Source organism: Prunus persica, chromosome G3 (genome assembly GCF_000346465.2).
Source record: "Prunus persica cultivar Lovell chromosome G3, Prunus_persica_NCBIv2, whole genome shotgun sequence".
Lineage (NCBI taxonomy): Eukaryota > Viridiplantae > Streptophyta > Magnoliopsida > Rosales > Rosaceae > Prunus > Prunus persica.
The window spans coordinates 25,527,159-25,548,190 of record NC_034011.1 but is presented as its reverse complement, the minus strand read 5'-3'; the positions used below and the strand labels follow the sequence as shown (position 1 = coordinate 25,548,190).

Genomic DNA, 21,032 nt, shown 5'->3' with positions numbered 1-21,032 from the left:
AAACCAGACATTCACGTGCAATGTCCAATATAACTGAAGATTAATGTGTACAATTCATACATTCATTTGCTCATGTCCTCTGTTTCTATCTATAAAATACAACAGTAAACACCTATTTTTCAAATCAACAAACACCTATGGAGGATAAATTATTCAAACTGATCAACCCCCTCTCAAACCTCAACTTCAACACAGGATTTCACTCAATTTCTTCCACTACATTTTCTGACACAACAGGTGAAAATACAAATAAAAGAAATGGCTCTTTAGATAGCAACAATTTTCTTTTCTTTTTTCCAATGGTATTTTACATTGCATCATTAGAAGTAGAGATTATGGTGGCTGCCGTTTCGTACGGGGCAAGAGAGCTAGAAGAATCTTTTTTCTTGGTCCCTGCAAATCAAGCAAGCCTTTGTGAGAAAAGTTCAATTTCATTTCCAATGAGCAAGTAGAAACAATGGATGCTAGAGGGAATGGACATATACCATCGGTATACCCAGCTCTTTGAGGTCCTTATCCCCCATCTGCTTCAAAGCAGTCATGTCAACCTGTAAATCAGATAATTAAGCATGAAAAAACATGAAGTTGAGAGAACCAAAAGAAAAAAGAGAACCGAAAGTCACTTATTCATTTATATTAGTATTCCTCATTGGATTAATCAGATTTCCACATTTAAAATACAGATAGTCAGTTGTGACATTCCTTTTTGTTTTGTTTTGTTTTGGTTTTTTTCTGGCGCTATCTCAGACATCAGATTACAATCAAATGAAGGAAAGCACACCTACATCAAAAATCACATTTGCAATGTTTTTATAAGAATCAAGAGTAGGTAACTTACTTCTTCAGCCTGGAAAATAATGACATATTTTCCCAAACCAAGTCTATGCAACAATCCAGGAACAGTAGGTTCATCCCCCTGTACAAATGCAAGACAGAGAGAGACAAACTCATTAAAGTCATCTGGCAATACTAAATCAGATTTCCCAAAAGGAAGCTAAAGTGTTGAATAGCCATAAAGGAGTACCATAAGTGAACTTTTCTGCATGCTGCCACTTGCTGGAGCAAATTGTGCAACTGGCCTGGCAGCTTGAGGGGTAGCTTTCATTGGGAAAAGTAAGGAGTCTGTTGGCTGAGAACCACCAACCATACCATTTCTCAGGAACTGGCCAGATCTAGAGGCATCAACTGCCCTAAATGATGATGCTGGGCGCAGCTCATCAAAATTTCTTGGTGGGGATCTAGCTCTGAATCCATCCGTAGGTTGAGAAGAGTAGAAGTTCCTTCGTGAATTTACCTGGTATAAATCAGCTGCATTTTCACTGGGAGGAATTTTCATCATCACGCTACTTCCATTTGTTTCTGATTCGTGCTGCAGCATCTGATATCTCATCGATGGATGAACAGGTTTTGACAGCTTTACACGAGGGTCCATCCGCTTGCGCTCTTCAACAGCTCCACCAGTTTGCTTAAATAATCTTTTACGCAACAACTTCAATCTGAGGTCATTTCGACTGATTCGTGAATCTTCACTTGTTTTAATAGACCAGAGTCAATACAAAGAAACCATATAAAGAACAAAAAGAGTTGGTAATATCACATTAGATAATTTACCATGCAGTTGTTTGTCAACCCCACCCCATTTTCTACCATCTCCTCGTTGCCTGAAAATTGATATTGAACACATCATGATAGAACTAAAGACACACATGCTACTGCCTCAAAAACCAATTCTCAAAATAGCATAAACACATTACTGCTATAATAAACAAATGATGTTTTCTGCCAATTTTAGATGCGCAGTTCTCCGGTTGGTTGCTAAACAAATTAAAAAAGAAAGGTGAAAATGATTATTTTTATGCTTTTCATATTATGCACCCACTTAAGGGACAAAAGACACCAGCCTACTTCTATATTCCAATCCTTTGTGGTAAGGTTGCGATTTGACCATTCTCAAAATGAAAATGCTTCAAGAGCTAGTTTTGGCAGTGGTGGTAGTTTGCACGGTAGGAGACATAAAAAAGATTTTGGGCATGGATAAGATGAGTTCATAGTACCAAAATGAAGGAACCAAACCATTGGAGAATCACATTCTCAATATAAAGTATCTAAAGAACTTCCCAAACAAGTGGTAAGCTGATAAGCCAAAGTTACAGAGATTAAAGAGACAGAGCAATGTACCGCTTGCCAGCGGAAAATGAAAGACCATGAGCATTACTCCCAAGTCTGTCTCCCATTGATCGCTTACTTCCAGAAACTAGCCCACTATAGCCATGCACTCTCACAGAGTCTGATGCCGATCCTCCCCTCTCCACAACCTACAAAAACATTTCCACTAGTAAGTAAATAAAAACACACAAATCGACCCAAATTCGCCTTTAAATCGGTTCAGCCCAAGATATATCCATTCAGAGAAGACCCACAACCCAAAAAATTCATCAAATTATCAAAGCAACCATAAAGACAATTGGAGCATTCCAATGCACAAAAAATAGCTAAATAATACGAGGAAATTCGAGCTCATGTCTTTTCGGAAACAGAACAAGAAAAAATAAAATTGAAACTAACAAAATAAACTTAGCTCCCTTTCGCAGCTGAATAATGTGGAAAATTATATAAAATTGAAGCCAATAAGAAAAAAGAAGAAGAAACCCTTTTTCCCGTTTGTCACAGATTCAGCGCAAGCAAACAACCGGTAATTGGGGCAAAGAACACAGAAAAAGTATGAAAAGCAGGAAGCAAAGTACCTGACCAGAGCGACCAAGGGTGATGGTGACCCTGGGCTGCGACATGTCCGAGAGCCAAATGTGTAATTGAGGAAATTGATTTCAGAGATCTAAGAAGAAGATGATGATGAAGAAAAGACAAAGTAAAACCCTATCTATCCATCTCTATGTTTCGATTTGCAGAAAGGCATCCATGCGTGGCATTGCCATCTTACAGGTCTGTCCTTGTGAGGATGTCGCCTGGTCAAGTCAATCTACCTGGGCTGGGCCAACAATCTCCCACCTTTCAAGCCCATTTCTTTTAGAAATTAGAGAATCGAACTTCAGGTTCAGGTCAATGGCCAAGTCGATGGCCAAATAATCTCAAGTTCAAACTCCATGACGCACATAGCACGTTGGCAGTGTGTGAAAAAATTCAGGTATAAATCCCACGGCGCGTTGAAAATGTGCGTGAAAAAACTCCATTTCCTACGCCGCATGCAATTTTTTTTATAAAAAAAGTTTCATATCGATGAAAGCAAATGTGTCTCTAACCAATTACAAAAAATTTAGAGACAGATTTGCTATTTACAATTTATAAAAGTATCTTTTTTTTTATAAGGTTTCTTTCAAGCTTCGCATAGCCTTTTCTTTTTCTCCCTTTTTCATTGGTACAGAAGATGATATTGAAAGCAACCTCACATTCCCTGAATCGATGACCAATGGGTTTTGTCCAGGTGTCTCAGGAACTTATCCAAAATATACAATTGAAATGTCGGTCGACACAAAAATTGGTGATCGATTAAAATTACATCAATGTTGGAGCTATGAGAATCTGACAAGTCCACGGGATATTTTCAGACTAGAACAAAGATCAGACATTCAAAAGAGGAGCTTTTCTTCAATTTTTTTTCCTTTCACAAATACAGAAGTGGGCTGTTTACACATACTTTTCAATACACACTAAAGCTTATTACATGTTTGCTGTTGATTCTCTGATCTCTTCCAAGGAGATGGTCTGCATTGCACAAGAGTTGTAGGGAAAACAAATTAGACGAAAAAAATTACATGCAAGAACAGGAGTGCGAGATTTCTCAAACCGCATTATGTAAAACCTATTGTTTAGATTATCCCAACAAACTACAATTGATGAGCTAAAAGAAGGGTGCATAAGTTACCTGTTCCGGTCCAGCAAAATCATTGTCAGAAGTGAGAAAGAGCATGCAGTGGCACTCCTTCCTGCCAACACAATCTTGCAGTTTTAAAATGATCCGGGTTTACACATACTTGAACTATTTGCATATAATGCTGGTTTGCAATAGTTTAGATGTCAAAGTTAAAATGAAATAAGCTTGACATTCTTTAGCTGGATTTGAGCAGAATATTCGGATTAAGTAAATCTAACACGAACTCTATAGCCCATTTGTTCCTTACTATATTTTTATCCAGTAAGCAAATCTAACATGAACTCTATAGCCCATTTATCTTTGATTTCAATGTCTGAGTACCAAAATAATGAAATGGAAACTTTAATAAAATAACCTGATTGGTATACTACTTTCACAAAATAATGAAATGATATTTACCTCTCTCTCATAGGAACACATGGGCAGTTCCAAAAGCCTTGGCCAGCCTCGGCAGGTTTGTCATCATAATGCCTGCAACAAAACGAGTTCAGACTTGGAAAGCATGACATGATATGAACACGAAGCGATTTTGACACTAAGAACTGGTAAGGAGTTTGAGGCATAGGGCAGAGTAGGAACATCCTCGTGAAGAACAATATCAAAGAACGGATGTTTACCGACAAGGGCAGAGTGGCGCTCCCAATGAATCTTTATGGTCTGCCAATCCCTGTTGAAATTGAAAGATCAGAGTAATTTACTTGGATAAATACACTTCAATCAAATGCAGAGATTAAAATGAATATATATATATATATATATATAATATCAGGATTCCAAATCTGTAAGGGATCTTTTTGTCCCAAATCAAACTTCTCTTGGGACATAAAAAAAACATGAACTACAACAGAAAGATATTGAACTGAAGAACTATGCCTATGGGGATCATTTTGAGGGAATAGTTTAAAGATGTTTCATAATCTATAGGATCAAAGGGCTCGGGGGTAATATGTTCTTTACGGTTCTAATCCATGGTGGAAGCTTATAAAGTTATCGGTTTTGAAGTAAATTTGAAGTATACAATGGTACACAAGTAAGGTCCAAAGAGTAAATAAATACATACCTTGATAACAACAGAAGTCACTCCCTTATCCACGCAAAAGTATGTTCCAGACTTGCGAGCATACTGCTCAGAGAACTTCCTCATAATTTCAACAGATTTCTCTGATGGTTCCGCTGCCAGAACATAAAATTCATAGCATACATTGATCCAAAGTTCAAATTTTAAAAACGAAACACTATCAAAAGGGGGATGAGGATGCTTTGAAACGAAATGACACATGACATCCTAATTTAAGCTGAAAATGTTCAAAATTTCCGGCCCCAAAAGCTCAAGTCTACTAATCAAGCAAGGTTTTTAATTTGGCATTGCATATATCACACTTTAAAGGTTTAAAACACTTGTACAGAATCACTTAGAGCAACGCAAGCTCTTCAGAAGCTCGAATATACGTATGATTTACATAAATACCAGGCAAGAACGTCAAATTGGGGCAACAATAATCTGAAAACCCACTAATTATAAATGATAATACAACGAAAATATGAAAGAAAAAAAAGAAGGGGAAAAAAAAGATGTTTCAGAATTGCGAACCTTGAGCTCGGATTACATGGCGGTGGGTGGAGCGTCTGAGAGGAGAAACGAAGGAGGAAATGCTGACGCGGAAGGACGGAGCTTGGAGTTGCAGAGTCATGGCCTGAGAGCGAGTGCGGAAGAGAGAAGAGAACTGGTGTGGGAAATTAATAATTATTGGGCGTAATAATCCGTTTGTTTATATAATTTTGGGGGATTTAATTTGGATAATTTGGAATTTTATGAGATGGGTTTGGGAATTGGCATTGAATTGAATGAAGTTGAAGCAAAGCTGTGCCCGCCACTCGTTCGTTGTGAATATCGGTTAAGGAAACACACCAACCACTCGGTCCGCTACCAATGAATCCATCTCTCCCTTCTTCCTTACTTATTAAAAGGCCTTGGGCCTGTTTTTGTCTAATCACCCCAACCCATCCACGTATAGACCAAATTTTGACCCATATGATTTTTCTTTTCTTTTCAAATTCACCCAAATAATTGAATACAATCTTTATCTAAGCTTGATTTCCAGGTTGCTTGATTATGATGAGTCCTATATAATTGACCCCCATTTGGTTTGCTTTAAATTTCAGGTTCAACTAGTGTAGGTTTTGATTGTAGTCCTCAAACCTAGTTAGTTCATTAGAATTTGATCGGATTGAACTCAAATTTAGCATACGAGTTAAGTGTGTTGAATTGCATATGTGGGTTATGTGGATCTCCCCTTTTATATTTGAATTTGAATCCCCATTCCTTTAGGTTAAAGTAAATTTTGTTGTTGTCATTTGACAGAGAGAGAAGTATTATATTGAGGTACCTCAAGAGTGTCTTCTACGTGAATCGAACCCGAATACACTTGAAGGGGAGAGAGAGAATTTAACTTATTTTTCCACTGTGATGCCACCCCATGTGTAAGTTAGAGTAATTTAGACTCTAGTCTTATAGAAAAAGTTAAATATAATGTAGGCTCTATGCATATTTATAGATGGTGGTGGAGGATATCGTCTTAGTTCAAAAATAGGAATGGTAATGATTCTGGGCCAAGCCAAAGATTAATAAATGACAACCTATGAGCCTAGCATGATGTGTGACGGATTAGTTTGTGAACACATATTAGATTAGTTTATGAATTCATGAGAAATCTAGAGATATATATATCTAGAGAAGATTAGAGAGAATGTTGATGGCATTTTTCATATCAATATCATCTGCACTGCAATGTCTGAAATGAACTCTGAATCATGCATGCCGCCTTTAATTATTAAGATTCTGCACTATCTTATCGCGAGATTGACAGCCTAATAAAAAATGTCTTGCATTAATCAGCATCGAGTAGGTAGACTAGTAGCTATAGCCAGAAAGTACTTAACTAGGGCAAAGCCGTTGATCGAGAAGAAGAATATAAAAAATTGGCTCCACCACAAGCATTAGCTAGGGCAAAGGCCTAATTTCATGTGTGTGTGTGGTTGTGTAAATATGCAGCTTAATTACTTATCTGTACTGTCAAAAAAAGGTGGACAGAAGGTCATCAACTCAAACTTTTCAGTTTTCACAGCAAGAACACTCAAACTAGCGAATCAGCTCCCACAATGGGTCATGGGAATAATGTACTCCAATCTCCATCATCCGTATATGGTGAAGCCAACATCATACAGACAAAATGTACCCAACATCATACATATAATTTGGCAAAACTCTCAGCTGCAAAAGGTGGACTGAAGAACACAAGTAATTATTATCTATTTTCCCAATCTCAATACATATACTTTGCACAGAATCCCACTGGAAAAAGATCTCACTGACAAAATGAACAATTATGACATAGCTTTGCTAAGCTGAACACGTATATTAAATTAAATTAGTTTCTTTTTGCTACAAATTAAGAGCAAATATATATATATATATATATATATACACACTTCCATTTTGAAAATACTTTGAGCTAGCTGAATGCTAATTAACCAATTAAAAATACGGTCCAAATATATATATATATATATATATAGACCTCAAATTACAAAGTTACATGTATATATGGTGAAAGGGTAATGGATTGATCTTTGTTAATTCACATATATGAAAATCCCTTTGTAGAAACCCTAACACGGATCCTGTAGATCTGAACTGGAAAAGGAAAATCAAGTAGAACCAGTACTTCACATATATAATCTAGAATCGATTTCTTCAGCAGTTACAAGTACAACACAAACAATAGTTCTGATCATTTAAACAAGATAATTCATACACACACACACTCGGAGAACAAAAGAGTTTCTTACCAAATATAGTGACTTGAGTCTTAACATAACCTATAACAACAAAACCAGGAAAGACAGAGCCTTTATATAGCTAACAAGATCTAAAGTGCACGTGACATAAATCTAAGGAACAAGTTGCCAAACCAAAAGAAGTTGAAAATTTGAGATTTGCTTTGATTCAACACTAGCAAATCGTCGTCGGACCAAGATGCTTGATTCCCCCAAAGCGCAAAGACTTGCAATAACTCTTTGAACTTTATTAAGGAGAGAGATCGAGATTCTTCACTCGCAACCAAGGAGAGCGAGAAAGCTAGCTTATTAGCTATAGCTAAGCTAAGCTAGGGTTGTCTTTCTGCTGGGCGCTTGAAAATCATGATGAGAAAATTTTCTTTTCGTTGGGTCGCTTCTTTTTTTTCTTCTTCTTCTTTGGTGGTGATATTAATGAGAATAATGACACTTTGGGTGTGGGTTTTGTGGGGTGGTTGGACTTGGAGGTGATGAAGCAGCAGCAGAGGGTGGTGTGGAAGCAATGATGGCGATAAAGAAGGTAAGAGGAGGACATGATGATTGCTGTTGGGTTCTGGCGTTGAAAGAAAGGCAAAGCCAAAATTTCTAGGTTTTTTGTGCCCCTCTCTTTCTTTCTCTTTCTTTCTTTTTCTTTCTCGCTCTGACATGTTAGAAAGAGAGAGAGAGAGAGAGAGAGAGAGAGAGAGTGCGTGTGACGGTGTGAGTGATGATGACATTCATTCATGAAGCCCAACACTCCACAATAAAATAGGGTTTTGAGGCAGACAGACATGGCTAGCCCTCATCTGAAAACTCTCATTTTTATCCCTTCAATTTGGGGCCACACTCATAATGCAGCTTTATTATCCAAAATAAATATATCTTAACAAATAGACTAGATTTTGGCGAAGTATAATTTGCTTAGGTAAGCTCATGAGCTCTAGCTCAAATACTATTATAATAAAATGAAAAAGTGTAAGTGTTTAGTTCCAAAAAGTAAATTTGAAAAAAAAAAAAACATGGTGATTTTGCACAAAATAATGATAGGTAATGCTTGGTTAATGTGTTAATATTGAGATTTGGATTTAATTATAAAGTACAAAGTTTGAGTAGCTACTACTCGCACTGCCATGAAATGTATGTGATCAGATTGTTCTTGACATTATAATTTTCACATGGTCAATGTTGAAAAATCTGTTTATTAATAATGTGATGGAGACAATCCGACCAACAAAAAAAAAAAGTGATTGAGACCCAAATGAAATTTGAAAAATATACAGAATATTTAGAAGATCAAAACGTTTTGAGCTCAATATTTCATGTGTACAAATTAATTATTTTTAAAATTTTTAAAAAGAATTTATTTGTACAAGGGAAGTTGAAGAAAGAGGGAGATGCTCGAATTATCGAACTTAAAATAGAGTCTAGAGCGGATGTACTCCTCACTGTGCATCCGAATTCGAATTTTTTTTCTTTTAATTTAAATTAGTTTAAGGTTGATTATTGTTTGTATAAAAAAATAGATACTCCTTTTATCACCTGAGAGTTAGAAAAGAGAAAGTTGAGCAACAGAACATGGAAATGGAATATGTAGTTTCCAGAATGGACTGGATCCCAGCAGCAGCAGCAGGTAGCATATTCGGCCAAATTTGATTGTCTTCCCCACCTGGATGTCATATTCAGGCTAATCTAAAAGCTAAAATGCAAAAGATGAAAAATCCAGCTTTAAAAACGATTCAAATAATCTTTTGACTGGTTACTGGTGTTTGCCTACCCCCCACGATTACATTTACACAGGTAATTCGTTTTTACCCCTTCCAAGCAAATGTGTAATGGAGACTAGGCAATTATATATATATATATATATATTCTTTTTTGGGTTAATTCTTTCTTAGATTTAATTCAAGATGTGAGACAAGGTAAGTAAATGAGTTCTGAATTTTTTATATTTTTAAATACAAATTATAGTTTAAATTACAAGAAAAATAAAATTTTTCACACACACAATACTAAGGTATCACAAAAATTCAAACCTTAAACAATTAATCTATAAATTTAGACCATTTTTCACTGAGTCATTGATATAGTTAAAGATTAAGATTAATAAGTGAAAGTGAATAACCAAAAAAAGAGAGGAGAAAAAGTCAACAAAAAGGAAAAAAAAGGGTTAGAACATTCTACAACGACGACAAAAGAACAAAACGCATGTTTCGGCAATGGTGGGCCCTGTAGGGTTCTGTCGGTACCCTCCAAACCAAATAAAGGGAAAGGGGTCCACACAGGCGAAATGGGATGAGAAGTGCTTGTCGTATAGTAACTCCAGGGATGATGAAATCAGGAGTTTTTAGCTTCCGAGTCCTCCATGTAGGTTTGGGCACGGATCGGTTTGAAATAGTAAAAGGTTTTTTCGTTAATTAAAATAAAGACTTTGGCAAACTATTTTCTTTTTTATTAACCAAATCAAATACTTTGATAGACTTCGGATCTGTTAACTCAATATTCGGTTCGGATTGATTCGGTACTCCAGTAGTATCGTAATAAAAACATACTAATAAAAATATAATTTTTAATACTTTCACATAACATAAGTTCTTGAACAAATACACCAAATTATCTTCGTAAAATACAAAAATTCAATAGTTTAATTCATCCAAGTATGAAATCAAATAACTTAGTTACTATATCATTCAATATATACTCAAGATTTATTGGGAGCCACTTGTGTTTGTTGTTTGAACATTTGAGTGTTATTTTTACTGAATTCTCAACATTTATATAAATGATTTTGACATTTGCTTCGCGATGGGTTCTTTAGTTTTCATGCTGTATCCAACCATGTAAAGAGCATAAAATTTAGATCAACGGTTGGAAAGTTACAGATAAAAAACGGGACAAAGGTCGAAACTGGAAAACATAGGAAATTCATAAATTCCTCTTTGACCAAAAAGTGCTACAGTACCTGGGTAATAAAGAAGTGATAGAATAGTGATAAAGTAGTGATACAATGGTGATAAGAGAAGTGATACAGCAGTAATAAAGGGGTGATACAAAATGTTGATTGTATTTATCTTTGGTTTCTTGTTTTGTATTTAAATAATAGCATAAGTATAAAATATCGAATCGGTACGAGTTTCCGTCGAGTTAAGAATATTGTTTCCGTTAACCAAACCAAACATCTCAGTACAAATCGGAGCGGAATAATTAAAATTAAAAAAATAATTATTTAACCAAACCAAACTTAATCGTCAGTACGGTACAGTCGGTACGTAAATAATTCGGATGAGATGCCCACCCCTACCTCCATGTGCCATTTAGAGCTTAACTAGAGTCCAAGCTAGCATTTACCAACACCTTTACGTTCACCTTTTTCGTTCTCTCTTTGTTCCTTTCTTTTTTCATGTACGTTTATAATTGTTTCCAAAAATTCACAGATACAGAGGGTGGATTCCGAATTTACAATTTGATTTTATTAAACCAGCTCTTTGCATTTCCAATGCAACAATTTCCGGCCAGTGGATTTGGATGTCAACATTCTCTCTTCTTGCAGCAAACAATCAATCAATCTATATACAAAGGGTACCATCCATCAATTTACCATTCCAAAGATTTCATCTCCACAATTCCTGGATTTTGAGATACCAAATGAGGAGCTTCCAGATATTTTCACACTTTTGGATGATCATCACATCAATCTGTGTGCTTGCTTTCTTTCTATAGTAGATACTGATCAAGGGAACGGTGATACCGGTGGTACCTTGTGGCGCAAGCTCAGATTCCAACCTGAGCCGTTGGCGTTGCATCTTCTTTTCCGGGAGATTTAAAACCACACTCAAGTCTTATTGCGGCCAGTAGTTCAGGAGACACAGCACCCTGTGTAGAAACCTTCTTCCTCGTGTTGCTTGCTTTCCTATCATTATCTCCTGCAGCACCCCAACCCCTGTAAAGTATAACTTTGCTAGGCTCCTGGGAGACTAGAACTCCACCCGTTGCTTGCTAAGAGAGAGAGAGAGAGAGAGAGAGAGAGAGAGAGAGAGAGAGAGAGAGAGAGAGAGAGATATTCAGACAATTTATAATGCAAGTGAAAAAAGGGGGAAAGATAAGTAGGAGGAACTTGGGCGTGCATGCATACCTCCAGTTTCAAAACCACTTCCCTGACTGAAGTTCCTTTTGCTCTGCCTTTGACGTTCACTATGGCAAGAGGATGCTTCTCAAAGTGAGCCTTGATTGTCTTCGCCACTCCACTTACAATATTGTTCCTTCCTAAAAGCGATAACAGAAACAAACTATTTAGAAATAATGAGTCTCATATGCCAACTTATACTAGGACACACACGTAGGCATAAGCCTATATACAATTGCAGTGGAAAAACAAAAGGTTCCAAACTTTTCTGTTGTAAAATTTAACTTACATTAACTACTAATGTTAGCACTAATTCAAGCATTTTCATAATAGAAAAGGAGATAACCGGGAACCAAAAAGTTTTGATAAGCACTAGCAAGAGCTGGAATTTTCTTACCAAAATAAACAACCATTTTAGGAAATGAATGATTAACAAAAAGAGAAAAACTGGAAAAGAAAAATGGAAATAACATTACCAACTGCAAGCACAGGGCGTTTTTTCATCTTGAGGGCTTGCTTTCGCAGAAGAAGCCTCTCCCCGTTGGAAAGATGCACAGATTTCAAGGGCCTCTCATTAAAATCCTTTCTTACCATTACTGGGACTGACGGTTCAGATTCACTATTCCCAAATCTACCTGATGAGTCCTTGGCCTCAATCTCAGAAACACGATGCTGTTTGTCAACGGTTGCAGAACTGTTCAGACCATTTGACTGAAACCCCATAAATCATACAACATAATAAGTTTATAAAAAAGGATCAAGAATATAAACATGCACAGGACTTCATGATAATTGATATTACCATAGCATCTTCAGGGAAAGATGTAGAGATGGAGACTCCCTCTTCTCCATTTACATCCCTGAACAAATTTGCATGAGTTTCATTTGTAACTGGTTCACTTGAAGAGATTGGCTCAACTTCACCATTTTCATCCTCACAACAGATCGAAGAGAAAGTAATCACCTTATCCTGTTGTGTGGCTAACTGACCGTTCACTATAGTACCCATTCCATCATTCAATTTCATGGGAGTCACATGAGCTTCTTGTTTGCCTCTACCCTTGAAAAATAAAACATGCACTATTTCAGATATCACTCCTGCAGGCTGCAGAAGATACCGAGGTACTAAATATAAACAAGCATATGACTTCATGAAATTGATATTACCATAACATCTTCAGGGAAACATGTAGAGACAAAGTCTCCAACTTCTCCATTTGTATCCTTGAGAAAATTTGCAGGTGTTTCATTTGTAACTGATTCATTTGAAGGTCCTGGCTCAACTTTACCAATTTCATCCTCCTCATTTGTAACTGATTCATTTGAAGATCCGGGCTTGAATTTACCAATTTCATCCTCATCCCATGTCGAAGAGAAACTAATCACCTCATCCTGTTGTGTGGCTAATTGACCGTTCACAACAGCACCCATTCCATCATTCAGATTCACGGGAGTCACATGAGCTTCTTGTTTGTCTCTAGCCTTGAACGATATAACATACACTATTTCAGATGTTACTTATGAAGAAGATACTAGGGAGATAATAAATACATATTATATAGAATGAAAACCAAGTCTGACATATTAGCAAAGTCTTTACATCAACATTCTTTTCATGGCAAACAAGTTTTACAGAATGAGAGAGAAAAAATGTTTAAGTTCAGTATCTGATGTTAAACATTCTTCTGATTGAACAATATCTGCCTCCTCTCTGACCTCATTTATATCAAAACTGTTAACTTTACCTCCTTTTATAACTTTTTTTTAGTACAAGCGATTGGGGGAGGGGGTTTACACAAATATTCATTGAATAAGTACACATTGCATAGAAGAGCATAGAAATATGAGATAGCTGAGATAGCTCACCAATTCATTTCTTGATTCACCAACCGACTGCAAATTGTCCGCTTCCTTGTCTTTAACCTGGTTCAAGAAAACATTGAATAATTTGCCTCACTTTGAATGGGCACAGCCGGCATAGAATTTTGAAAGAAAAGGATAAAACAGAAATATAGAAACCCAGGACAACTCACCAACAGAAGCTTCAATTCGTCTATGTTTTCGTTAAGCCTCAAAACATGAAGTTTCAACGACTGCAGGTCAAGGCAGGAAACAAACAGAAAGGAATCAGATGATGAAGTAGATATGACATTGGGGAGAATATAAATGGGAAATAGACAAATAAATATCTCCATAGTTTTTCCTCAAAACAAACAAGTCTATATTGTGCCAAGATCCTTGTCATAATGGACTTTACATGCCAGTGAAACTACAAGTTTCATTTGACGGGTCTACTGTATACTTTTATAACACAAGTCCAACCAAAAGGCCAACCTTTATCATCAGTTTTCAGGGTAGATCAACTCCTATGTTTAAGTATTTAACGTGAAAACAGTGGAATTAGATCACTTAGCCATTAATCCAGTCTATTTGGGGCAGGTATGATGAAATTTATGTTATGTTCCTTTTTTTTTCAGTGTTTTAAGTTGCAGGAAGCAGGTTGATGATGACAAATAGCTTAAATGCAAGTGAGCAGATGGGCAAGCCAATTTTACCTCACGACGCTGTGCCTCAATAGAACGCTTCATTGCTTCTCTTTTATTCAGAAGTGTCTGAGGTCTCAAAGAAGCAGGCCTGCTGTAATTTTTTCCACGATACACAATGATTGCATAACCCTTACTCACTCTCTCCACTGCCACTAGTATCCCGCCACTTTCTGCCTCTAAGGTTTGTGCTACTTGCTGAACAGCTTCAATGCTTTTCTCATTACATATTATCTTAACGAGTTCCCTATACTTCCAATGAAGATGCATGTTTTCGATTGTTCCATCAAATACTCCTCGTCTACCTGAGAATTAAAAGAGAAGACTTATCAGAACTACTTCTAAAGGAACTAGATATTTTGATGGATTTTCAATAGCACCTATAATTTAATTCAAAAGGAGGAAATAATCAGGTAACAAGTAACAACTAGTGAGTTCAAGAGAGAAGAAGTATAACTCACCCATCAGTAGGAACGGCTTCATTCTCAAGCCAACCTTCCTTAGCATATATCTTTCTTCTTTAGTTATACCTTCCTTATCTATTTCAGGTTGTTGGGGGATAGCTGCATTCTCCAGCTCTGCTAGAAGTTTTTCTGCCTTTGCTTTCTTTTCTAAAGCCTGTTCATTACAGATAGGTCATTTGTAACACAAAAAACAGCTGCACCAGAATTCACCAAACTGTAGCATCTCAACAAAACCATACCATGGACAATTTAATGCTAGTCCTATTGACAACCACCTCAGCAGACTTTAGCTTTCGTTTTGCAGATGGAAGGCCCATTTTATGATCATTGGTCCATTCATGTTTATTTTCTGGTTCAGTCCTGGGTTCAAGCTCCTGTCTAGTCGTAACTGAGGTACCATGCTCTGCAATCTGTTTCTCAGCATGTATTGCATACTTCCTCCGCTCTTCTATGGCAGAAGAAACTGCAGGCGGCAGAAAATCCTTTCCCCTATACAAAACTATAAATTCCCTGTCCCGAGCAAGCAGAGTTCCTCCGGTCAGCCTCTGCAACAGAGTACATTTCATTAAAGGTAGCAATAACCACAGAGTTTTAAAATGAAAATATCAAAAATTACAGAAGAAGTCCTAGCTAACTCAAGTTGAACGTAAATTGACAGGATTAACAAGCCATGATGTATTCTAGTAATAATAAATAGGTAGCATTGAAGAGATATTCCCAGCTTATTTTCAACCTTTAATTCTTCAGCCATAATCTCGGTATTAGTGTTCTGTACCCCTCTTTTAACAGCTATTTTGGCAATCTCACATTTTTCCCAGAGTTTGACAATGGAAGAGGCCAAACCTTGAAGATTTCTATTTCTGCCTGTAAAAAAGGGAAGAAAAAAAATATAGTAACTAAACACTGGCCAGAAAACAAGAGTTGTAAGAACATAAGCCAAACTCACCCAATGCAAAATGGCACGGTAAGGGTCGGCCGAGTCTCCTGATTGTGGTCATTTCATCATCTGTTAGTTTAGGTTTTAGACCATAAGGAAGAAGGCGGAAAGGTTTCCTGTATCCAGGAACAATGGCCGGTAGAAGGTCAGCATCAACGGGAAGAGGTTCATAACCCCACCAATCAGTAAACCGTGGACCCAGTCCTTCTAACATGTGGTCAGCTTCTTCAGTAAGTTGTGCCTCTCCTGGAAGTTGAAACCGAACTCTATCTTGCAATCCAACACCCTTCACTAACATTGGCTGAGCTCTTTCATTGGTTGTACTTGGTATTATAGCAGAGTTTACTTCATTTGAGATCTCATTTATTCCATCATTGATGTGTGCATCAGGCAGTGCATTATGGGAAGTGTCAATTGTCGAATCTTCATCAACTTTATCACGCAAAAAGTAAGGATACTTATAGTTAACCCCTCTATACAAAACTATCTTACTTCCAGATCTCCAAACAACCAGCCCTCCAGTTTTTCTCTGAGAATGTTAGAACAATACCAAAATCAGGCCACTGCACACCCTAGAGAGATGTAGTCGACATTACCAAATGGATAATTCAACAAGCTGGATGCTTTTGTACTATGTTTATATAAAGAATGAAAATCCAATTAAGTCATAATACAATGTCAAGTGACCCAAATCTATAACAAGTGATAACGCATGGCAATTCAAAAACCAAAACCTGTCGGAAATTTTAATTAAAAATACTCCTACAACCTCATATAAATTCAGTGAATTAAATAATACCCAAAACACCACAATCATACACCATAGTAAATACAATCAAACATGCTTAAAATAACCCCTGTACAAACTAACAGATGCGGAAAAACAACTTCAGCAGATTTCCATAATTTATCTTTACACATGTACTATAATGTCAGATTTTTCTCCACTTACAAAAATTAAAGATTTTAGTAAAACACTTGACAGAATTCAAAAAGATACGAAATGGAATTATGAAACAAATGTACAGGAATTTAAACATAACAATCCCAAACTCATATAAATTCAGTGAAAATGGAGCCTAACCTCCAACATATCATGAGTCCTCTTCATGTTCATCCTGCACAAATCCTCACACACAATCTTCACAACCTCGGACCGCCGCCAGTTCTCGTGAATCCCATTCACAATCCCTTCAGTGATCCCAGCCTTGCCAATCTTCAGCTTCTTCCTCAGCCCAATCCCAACTGTCGTCAGCCTCCTCAACTCTCCCTTCCCCAAACTCAGCTCCGCCAATGTCGGTACCCTCTCCTCTTTCTTCCCCGTCTTCTCCAATTCCTTCTGCTTCTTCACCTCTCGCCTCAGCTCATGAAACCTCGCAATAGCTCTGCCCGTGCCCGGTTCCGGGACTGGGTTCTCAGGCGTGCTCCAGCTCGAGTCGAGCGTGTGCCCGACCCGGTATTTCGGCAATCTTTGCGGCAGAGGAACAAAGATTTCTCCGGCGTACTTGGTATCTGGTTGGGGTTGGGGTTTTTCGTTATTCTCGGTGAATCCAAGACTTCGGAGCTTTTCGGCGATGCGTTGAATGGCGGACTTGGGCGCAAGGGTTTTGGTGCCGGTGGTGGAGCTCCGGATTGCGAATTTGGAAGGTTTAGGATTTTGGGAGGGAAGGGTTTTAGGGAAGGAAAAGAAGGGAGAGAGGGATTGGTCTGTTAGAATTTTTGGCGGGAATGGAGAAGCGGGAAGGTGAGTTAGAGGAAGCAACATTTCATGGGAGCGGAAGAAGAAGATGAAGAAAGCTCTGAGCTTCTGACTGTTAACGAGCCAAATGTTCTAACGACTATCTATCTCTATCCTTAATCACGTGACTCGCGCATGACCTCCTTCACCAAATACAATTGAGACCATCCGATCTGCCTCAAAAAGAAGAAAAAGGGACCATCCGATCAAATAAATAAAACAAAGAAATTAAAATTGAGACTATGATTGATTATCAAAAATATTGAGCCATGGTTAAGTAACACCCGTAAATCTAATCCAAATGAATTTTCTTCATCTTGCATAACTCTTAAGTTTGTAGTCAAAATGCTAAGACGTATTTTCTATACATAAAACTTATAAACGTGGGTTATGTCAGTTCGATAAGGTAATATAGCCACCCATTTGCACCGAGTTTCAAATTCCTTTTTTGCAAATTAGAGTAGGTTAGAATCTCTTCACAACCCACCTTCTTCTCGTTGGTTACAAAATCTTAACCAGAAATAAACTTACAATCTGATTAAGGAATAAGTGAACTACGCCTTTTACAATGTACTGAAAACATCTCTGAGAATACATACAGGTCCATCGACCACAAATTATTTTTACAAAGAGCATGCCAATTTACATTTTCGGCTTATACCACAAAAAGAAAAATTACAGTTCCCTTGTACAAACGAATCATTATCTCCAATTGTTCAATCAGATTGGACGGCACACTTACTTGTGTGACGATTTGTAGAAATTACATGGACTATATACAATTACAATTGTGTTTTCTGATTTACAATAGAGTCACATTATGCACAATTCAAGTGCAGATCCAACTCATAAACATGCAAGGGGGAGAATCAGAGTTAGATGAGAAATCCCAGAATGAAGGCGTATTCTGTCCTGTAGACGACAACAGAGACACATTTTCAGCAAGTAGAAAACCAAACAGAAACTTAAATAAGCACTTGAGACATGAAAGTAAATTTATCCATTCAGATATGATAACATGAGACTACATTTATTTTTGGGTACTTTTTTCTTTCTTTCTTCCTTCAATTCAGATATCAAACACTTACGTTCGGGTGTGAAGGTATTGATCCACTGTGAGAGGTTTTGGACCACCAAACCAATCAATCAAGAAGATATTCTCAATGTCTAATTTGAAGAACTCGAAATTGTGATTCTTGGGCCAATCTGTTCACCATCCAACAAAAATAAAAATTTCTTTAGTTGGTGAGCAAAATATGAACAATGAAATTATGAAACAACTGCAGGTGGTATGTGAAATCTTTGTGTAGTTACCCTTCATCTCTGGATGCTTTGAGAACAAGGCATTCTTAGCAAACTCTGTTTCTTTGGAATCTTTATCAGCAAGCTTCAACTAAACAAAACCAAACGTTCCAAGTTAGTCAAAATTAACGTGATTCCTAGTTTCCCTCAGGATAGCATGGATCAAAAATAAACTAGCTGTTGCAACACACCTTTCCTGTAAGTGTAATCTTTGCACAAGTGGGGTTCTCAGGGTCTGTCTTCCCACAGGTTCCAATAGGATATTCACTAATTGTCAACGAAGCCCTCTGGTCTTTCAGTGCATTTCTTGCAGTGGGATCCAGAGTTGTCAAGTAGAAGTATGGGATACCCCTACCATTTCCGGGTTCTCCATCACTAAACGAGACCACATTCCTGCATTGGTTTTTATTATTATTTTGACCTTTACATACAAGGGCTTCAGCCAAACATGGAGCATTATTGGAGGAAAAGGCAGAATGAATGAATCTATCAAAATTAGAATCACAGAGTGAAGAAAATGGCAATACGCATTACAAGCGCACTCTCCTGTCAGTATCTTTATGGAAACACTTTCCTCCTAAGGGGTAGAAATAAGAAACAAAGAAACGAAACGAAATTTTTATGTCATGCCTCAAGCCAACCCAGCAAAACACTTTTCGTTTGGGGCTAATCTTGCAATTAGCACTTGGTATTATATCTGAAGACAGCAGTTGAAACTTGAAACACAAGCAGCTAATAGATGAGGAAGTAACGCAAGAATATAGATAAGAATAATAAGCAATAGAAAAATTTACCCAAAGGGTGCTCCTCCCAATTCGCTTGAGATAGTACTGCAAAAACAAAATGACAAGTGAGCTTCAATATATCACAAAAAACACAAGTCAATATTTTTCAAGCAAAATTGACAAGCAATTGGGACTTGTAATAAACAATTGAACAGTTATCAGATTTCTATTAGACATTTGTATTAAGAAGAATGAAACTTGTTTAGATCATATTGATTCAATGGTGTTCTGTTAAATTTCAAGAGCAGAAAAGTTCCTTCCTTTCTTTCCTTCACATACTTTGGGTTGACTTATTGATAAATTATCCATGTTCCTATAGCACTCAATTGCAGCATCAATTCCTTCCTTTATCAACACACATAAACTAAATTGCAATAAATCATGGCAATCACATAGCCAAATAAGATCATATTTCCGGCTAATTGGAAACCAAAAAATGAAGAAAAAAAAAACACATAATATAATTGACCCAGAAGCCAGTTATTGTAGCAAAACTGAGCCCCCAATTTAACTTAAAGCATTTCTTCATACGATAATATAGACCAATAGCAGAGAGAGAGAGAGAGAGAGAGAGAGAGAGAGAGATTATACTTTAAGACACCCCAGGAATTCTGAGAGACCAACCAACGAGCAGTGGCAGCAGCATTTTCCGGGTCGGGTTTCTTCAGTGAGAGTAGCCGTCCGTGTACAGGTCCTTGGATACCCAACAGGACAGAAACCAAGCAGATTGCATAAACAAAGTGAACAAGACCTTTGATCTTCATGGCTCTGCTGTGTTTTCGTCCTTGTCTTTGTGTGTAGAGGGGAAAGAAGGAGATATGTATTTATACACAAAATCTACAGGCCGATGACGGGTCCAACTACCAGCTCCAGTCGTGTGCTTTCTTGCAGCTTAACTCAAAAGGCATGGGGGGAGGTTATATCTTCTGTAAGCGGGTCTAGGATTCCTTTTTTCTTCTAACAAATCATACAACCTAAGAATAATCGATCAAAATAGTTTTTTTTTGATATAACCTAAGATATGTATAATTGCATAGACACATTTTCTTATATAAGAAAAAAAGATAGCAATATATTCTTATTCTACCATGATTTTCCACTTATGTCACAATTCCGGAGAGATAAATATGATAGTAGATCATTTTCATTAATATTGGTTATTAACTTTTACATATATGATTTAACAATTTTCATTTTTTAGTTATGTGTGGTTTAAATTTTTACTTTTTCGGTCTTAAAATTCATAGAGAATATCCGTTGTAATTTACTGTGACACTCCAATGGCGCTTGATCCCTTGTGGACATCTAAAGCCAATCAAAATTAATTTTGGTCCTATCTAAGAAATAAATCTTGGTTTTACAAAATATAAGAAGGGAAATATGGAAATAAATCTTTTATAAAATTAAAAGGAAGAAAAGA

The 21,032-nt window shown here is 37.0% G+C and overlaps 4 protein-coding genes across 6 annotated transcripts; all 4 read right to left on the bottom strand.

The window, feature by feature from the left end:
• On the bottom strand, positions 11-3,038 carry LOC18781840 (ankyrin repeat and SAM domain-containing protein 6). Its single transcript, XM_007215663.2, has 7 exons — positions 2,745-3,038; positions 2,179-2,315; positions 1,612-1,661; positions 1,025-1,524; positions 839-916; positions 486-548; positions 11-393 (listed from the first exon to the last, which is right to left on the bottom strand). Exons 1-7 carry the CDS (start codon positions 2,787-2,789, stop codon positions 334-336), a joined length of 933 nt encoding a protein of 310 aa, XP_007215725.1. The 5' UTR covers positions 2,790-3,038; the 3' UTR covers positions 11-333.
• LOC18783723 (ferredoxin-thioredoxin reductase catalytic chain, chloroplastic) lies at positions 3,406-5,782 on the bottom strand. The gene is made up of 6 exons (XM_007215063.2): positions 5,481-5,782; positions 4,950-5,062; positions 4,507-4,556; positions 4,289-4,360; positions 3,881-3,941; positions 3,406-3,720 (listed from the first exon to the last, which is right to left on the bottom strand). Exons 1-6 carry the CDS (start codon positions 5,578-5,580, stop codon positions 3,676-3,678), a joined length of 441 nt encoding a protein of 146 aa, XP_007215125.1. The 5' UTR covers positions 5,581-5,782; the 3' UTR covers positions 3,406-3,675.
• Positions 10,901-17,615, bottom strand: LOC18782606 (CRM-domain containing factor CFM2, chloroplastic). Of its 3 annotated transcripts, none has more exons than XM_020558747.1 (13): positions 16,872-17,615; positions 15,797-16,316; positions 15,584-15,714; positions 15,090-15,395; positions 14,848-15,004; positions 14,399-14,691; positions 13,877-13,936; positions 13,710-13,766; positions 13,011-13,325; positions 12,646-12,903; positions 12,320-12,515; positions 11,853-11,983; positions 10,901-11,716 (listed from the first exon to the last, which is right to left on the bottom strand). In XM_020558747.1, exons 1-13 carry the CDS (start codon positions 17,550-17,552, stop codon positions 11,492-11,494), a joined length of 3,330 nt encoding a protein of 1,109 aa, XP_020414336.1. In that variant the 5' UTR covers positions 17,553-17,615; the 3' UTR covers positions 10,901-11,491. The 3 variants fall into 3 exon arrangements, with proteins under 3 accessions (XP_020414336.1, XP_020414337.1, XP_020414335.1); XM_020558748.1 differs by having other exon boundaries at positions 12,808-12,903; XM_020558746.1 differs by having other exon boundaries at positions 12,320-12,554; positions 16,872-17,614.
• On the bottom strand, positions 18,041-20,522 carry LOC18782004 (protein CREG1). Its single transcript, XM_007215895.2, has 6 exons — positions 20,204-20,522; positions 19,622-19,657; positions 19,019-19,220; positions 18,840-18,918; positions 18,614-18,731; positions 18,041-18,437 (listed from the first exon to the last, which is right to left on the bottom strand). Exons 1-6 carry the CDS (start codon positions 20,374-20,376, stop codon positions 18,401-18,403), a joined length of 645 nt encoding a protein of 214 aa, XP_007215957.1. The 5' UTR covers positions 20,377-20,522; the 3' UTR covers positions 18,041-18,400.

Bases quoted from the DNA above. Each gene is read 5' to 3' on its own strand.
- LOC18781840 (XM_007215663.2), bottom strand. From the start codon at position 2,789: ATGTCGCAGCCCAGGGTCACCATCACCCTTGGTCGCTCTGGTCAG. The intron at 2,316-2,744 runs GTACTTTGCTTC...ATGTTTTTGTAG, and splicing joins CCCTTGGTCGCTCTGGTCAG to GTTGTGGAGAGGGGAGGATC. The intron at 1,525-1,611 runs GTAAATTATCTA...AAACAAGTGAAG, and splicing joins GGTTGACAAACAACTGCATG to ATTCACGAATCAGTCGAAAT.
- LOC18783723 (XM_007215063.2), bottom strand. From the start codon at position 5,580: ATGACTCTGCAACTCCAAGCTCCGTCCTTCCGCGTCAGCATTTCCTCC. The intron at 5,063-5,480 runs GTTCGCAATTCT...ATGTTCTGGCAG, and splicing joins CCATGTAATCCGAGCTCAAG to CGGAACCATCAGAGAAATCT. The intron at 4,557-4,949 runs GTATGTATTTAT...CAATTTCAACAG, and splicing joins TGACTTCTGTTGTTATCAAG to GGATTGGCAGACCATAAAGA.
- LOC18782606 (XM_020558746.1), bottom strand. From the start codon at position 17,552: ATGTTGCTTCCTCTAACTCACCTTCCCGCTTCTCCATTCCCGCCAAAA. The intron at 15,715-15,796 runs GTGAGTTTGGCT...CCTTTTTTACAG, and splicing joins ACCGTGCCATTTTGCATTGG to GCAGAAATAGAAATCTTCAA. The intron at 12,904-13,010 runs GTAATATCAATT...TTATTTTTCAAG, and splicing joins GTTTCCCTGAAGATGTTATG to GGTAGAGGCAAACAAGAAGC.
- LOC18782004 (XM_007215895.2), bottom strand. From the start codon at position 20,376: ATGAAGATCAAAGGTCTTGTTCACTTTGTTTATGCAATCTGCTTGGTT. The intron at 19,221-19,621 runs GTAAATTTTTCT...AAACCAATGCAG, and splicing joins TTGGGAGGAGCACCCTTTGG to GAATGTGGTCTCGTTTAGTG. The intron at 18,732-18,839 runs GTAACTACACAA...GATGGTGAACAG, and splicing joins AAAGCATCCAGAGATGAAGG to ATTGGCCCAAGAATCACAAT.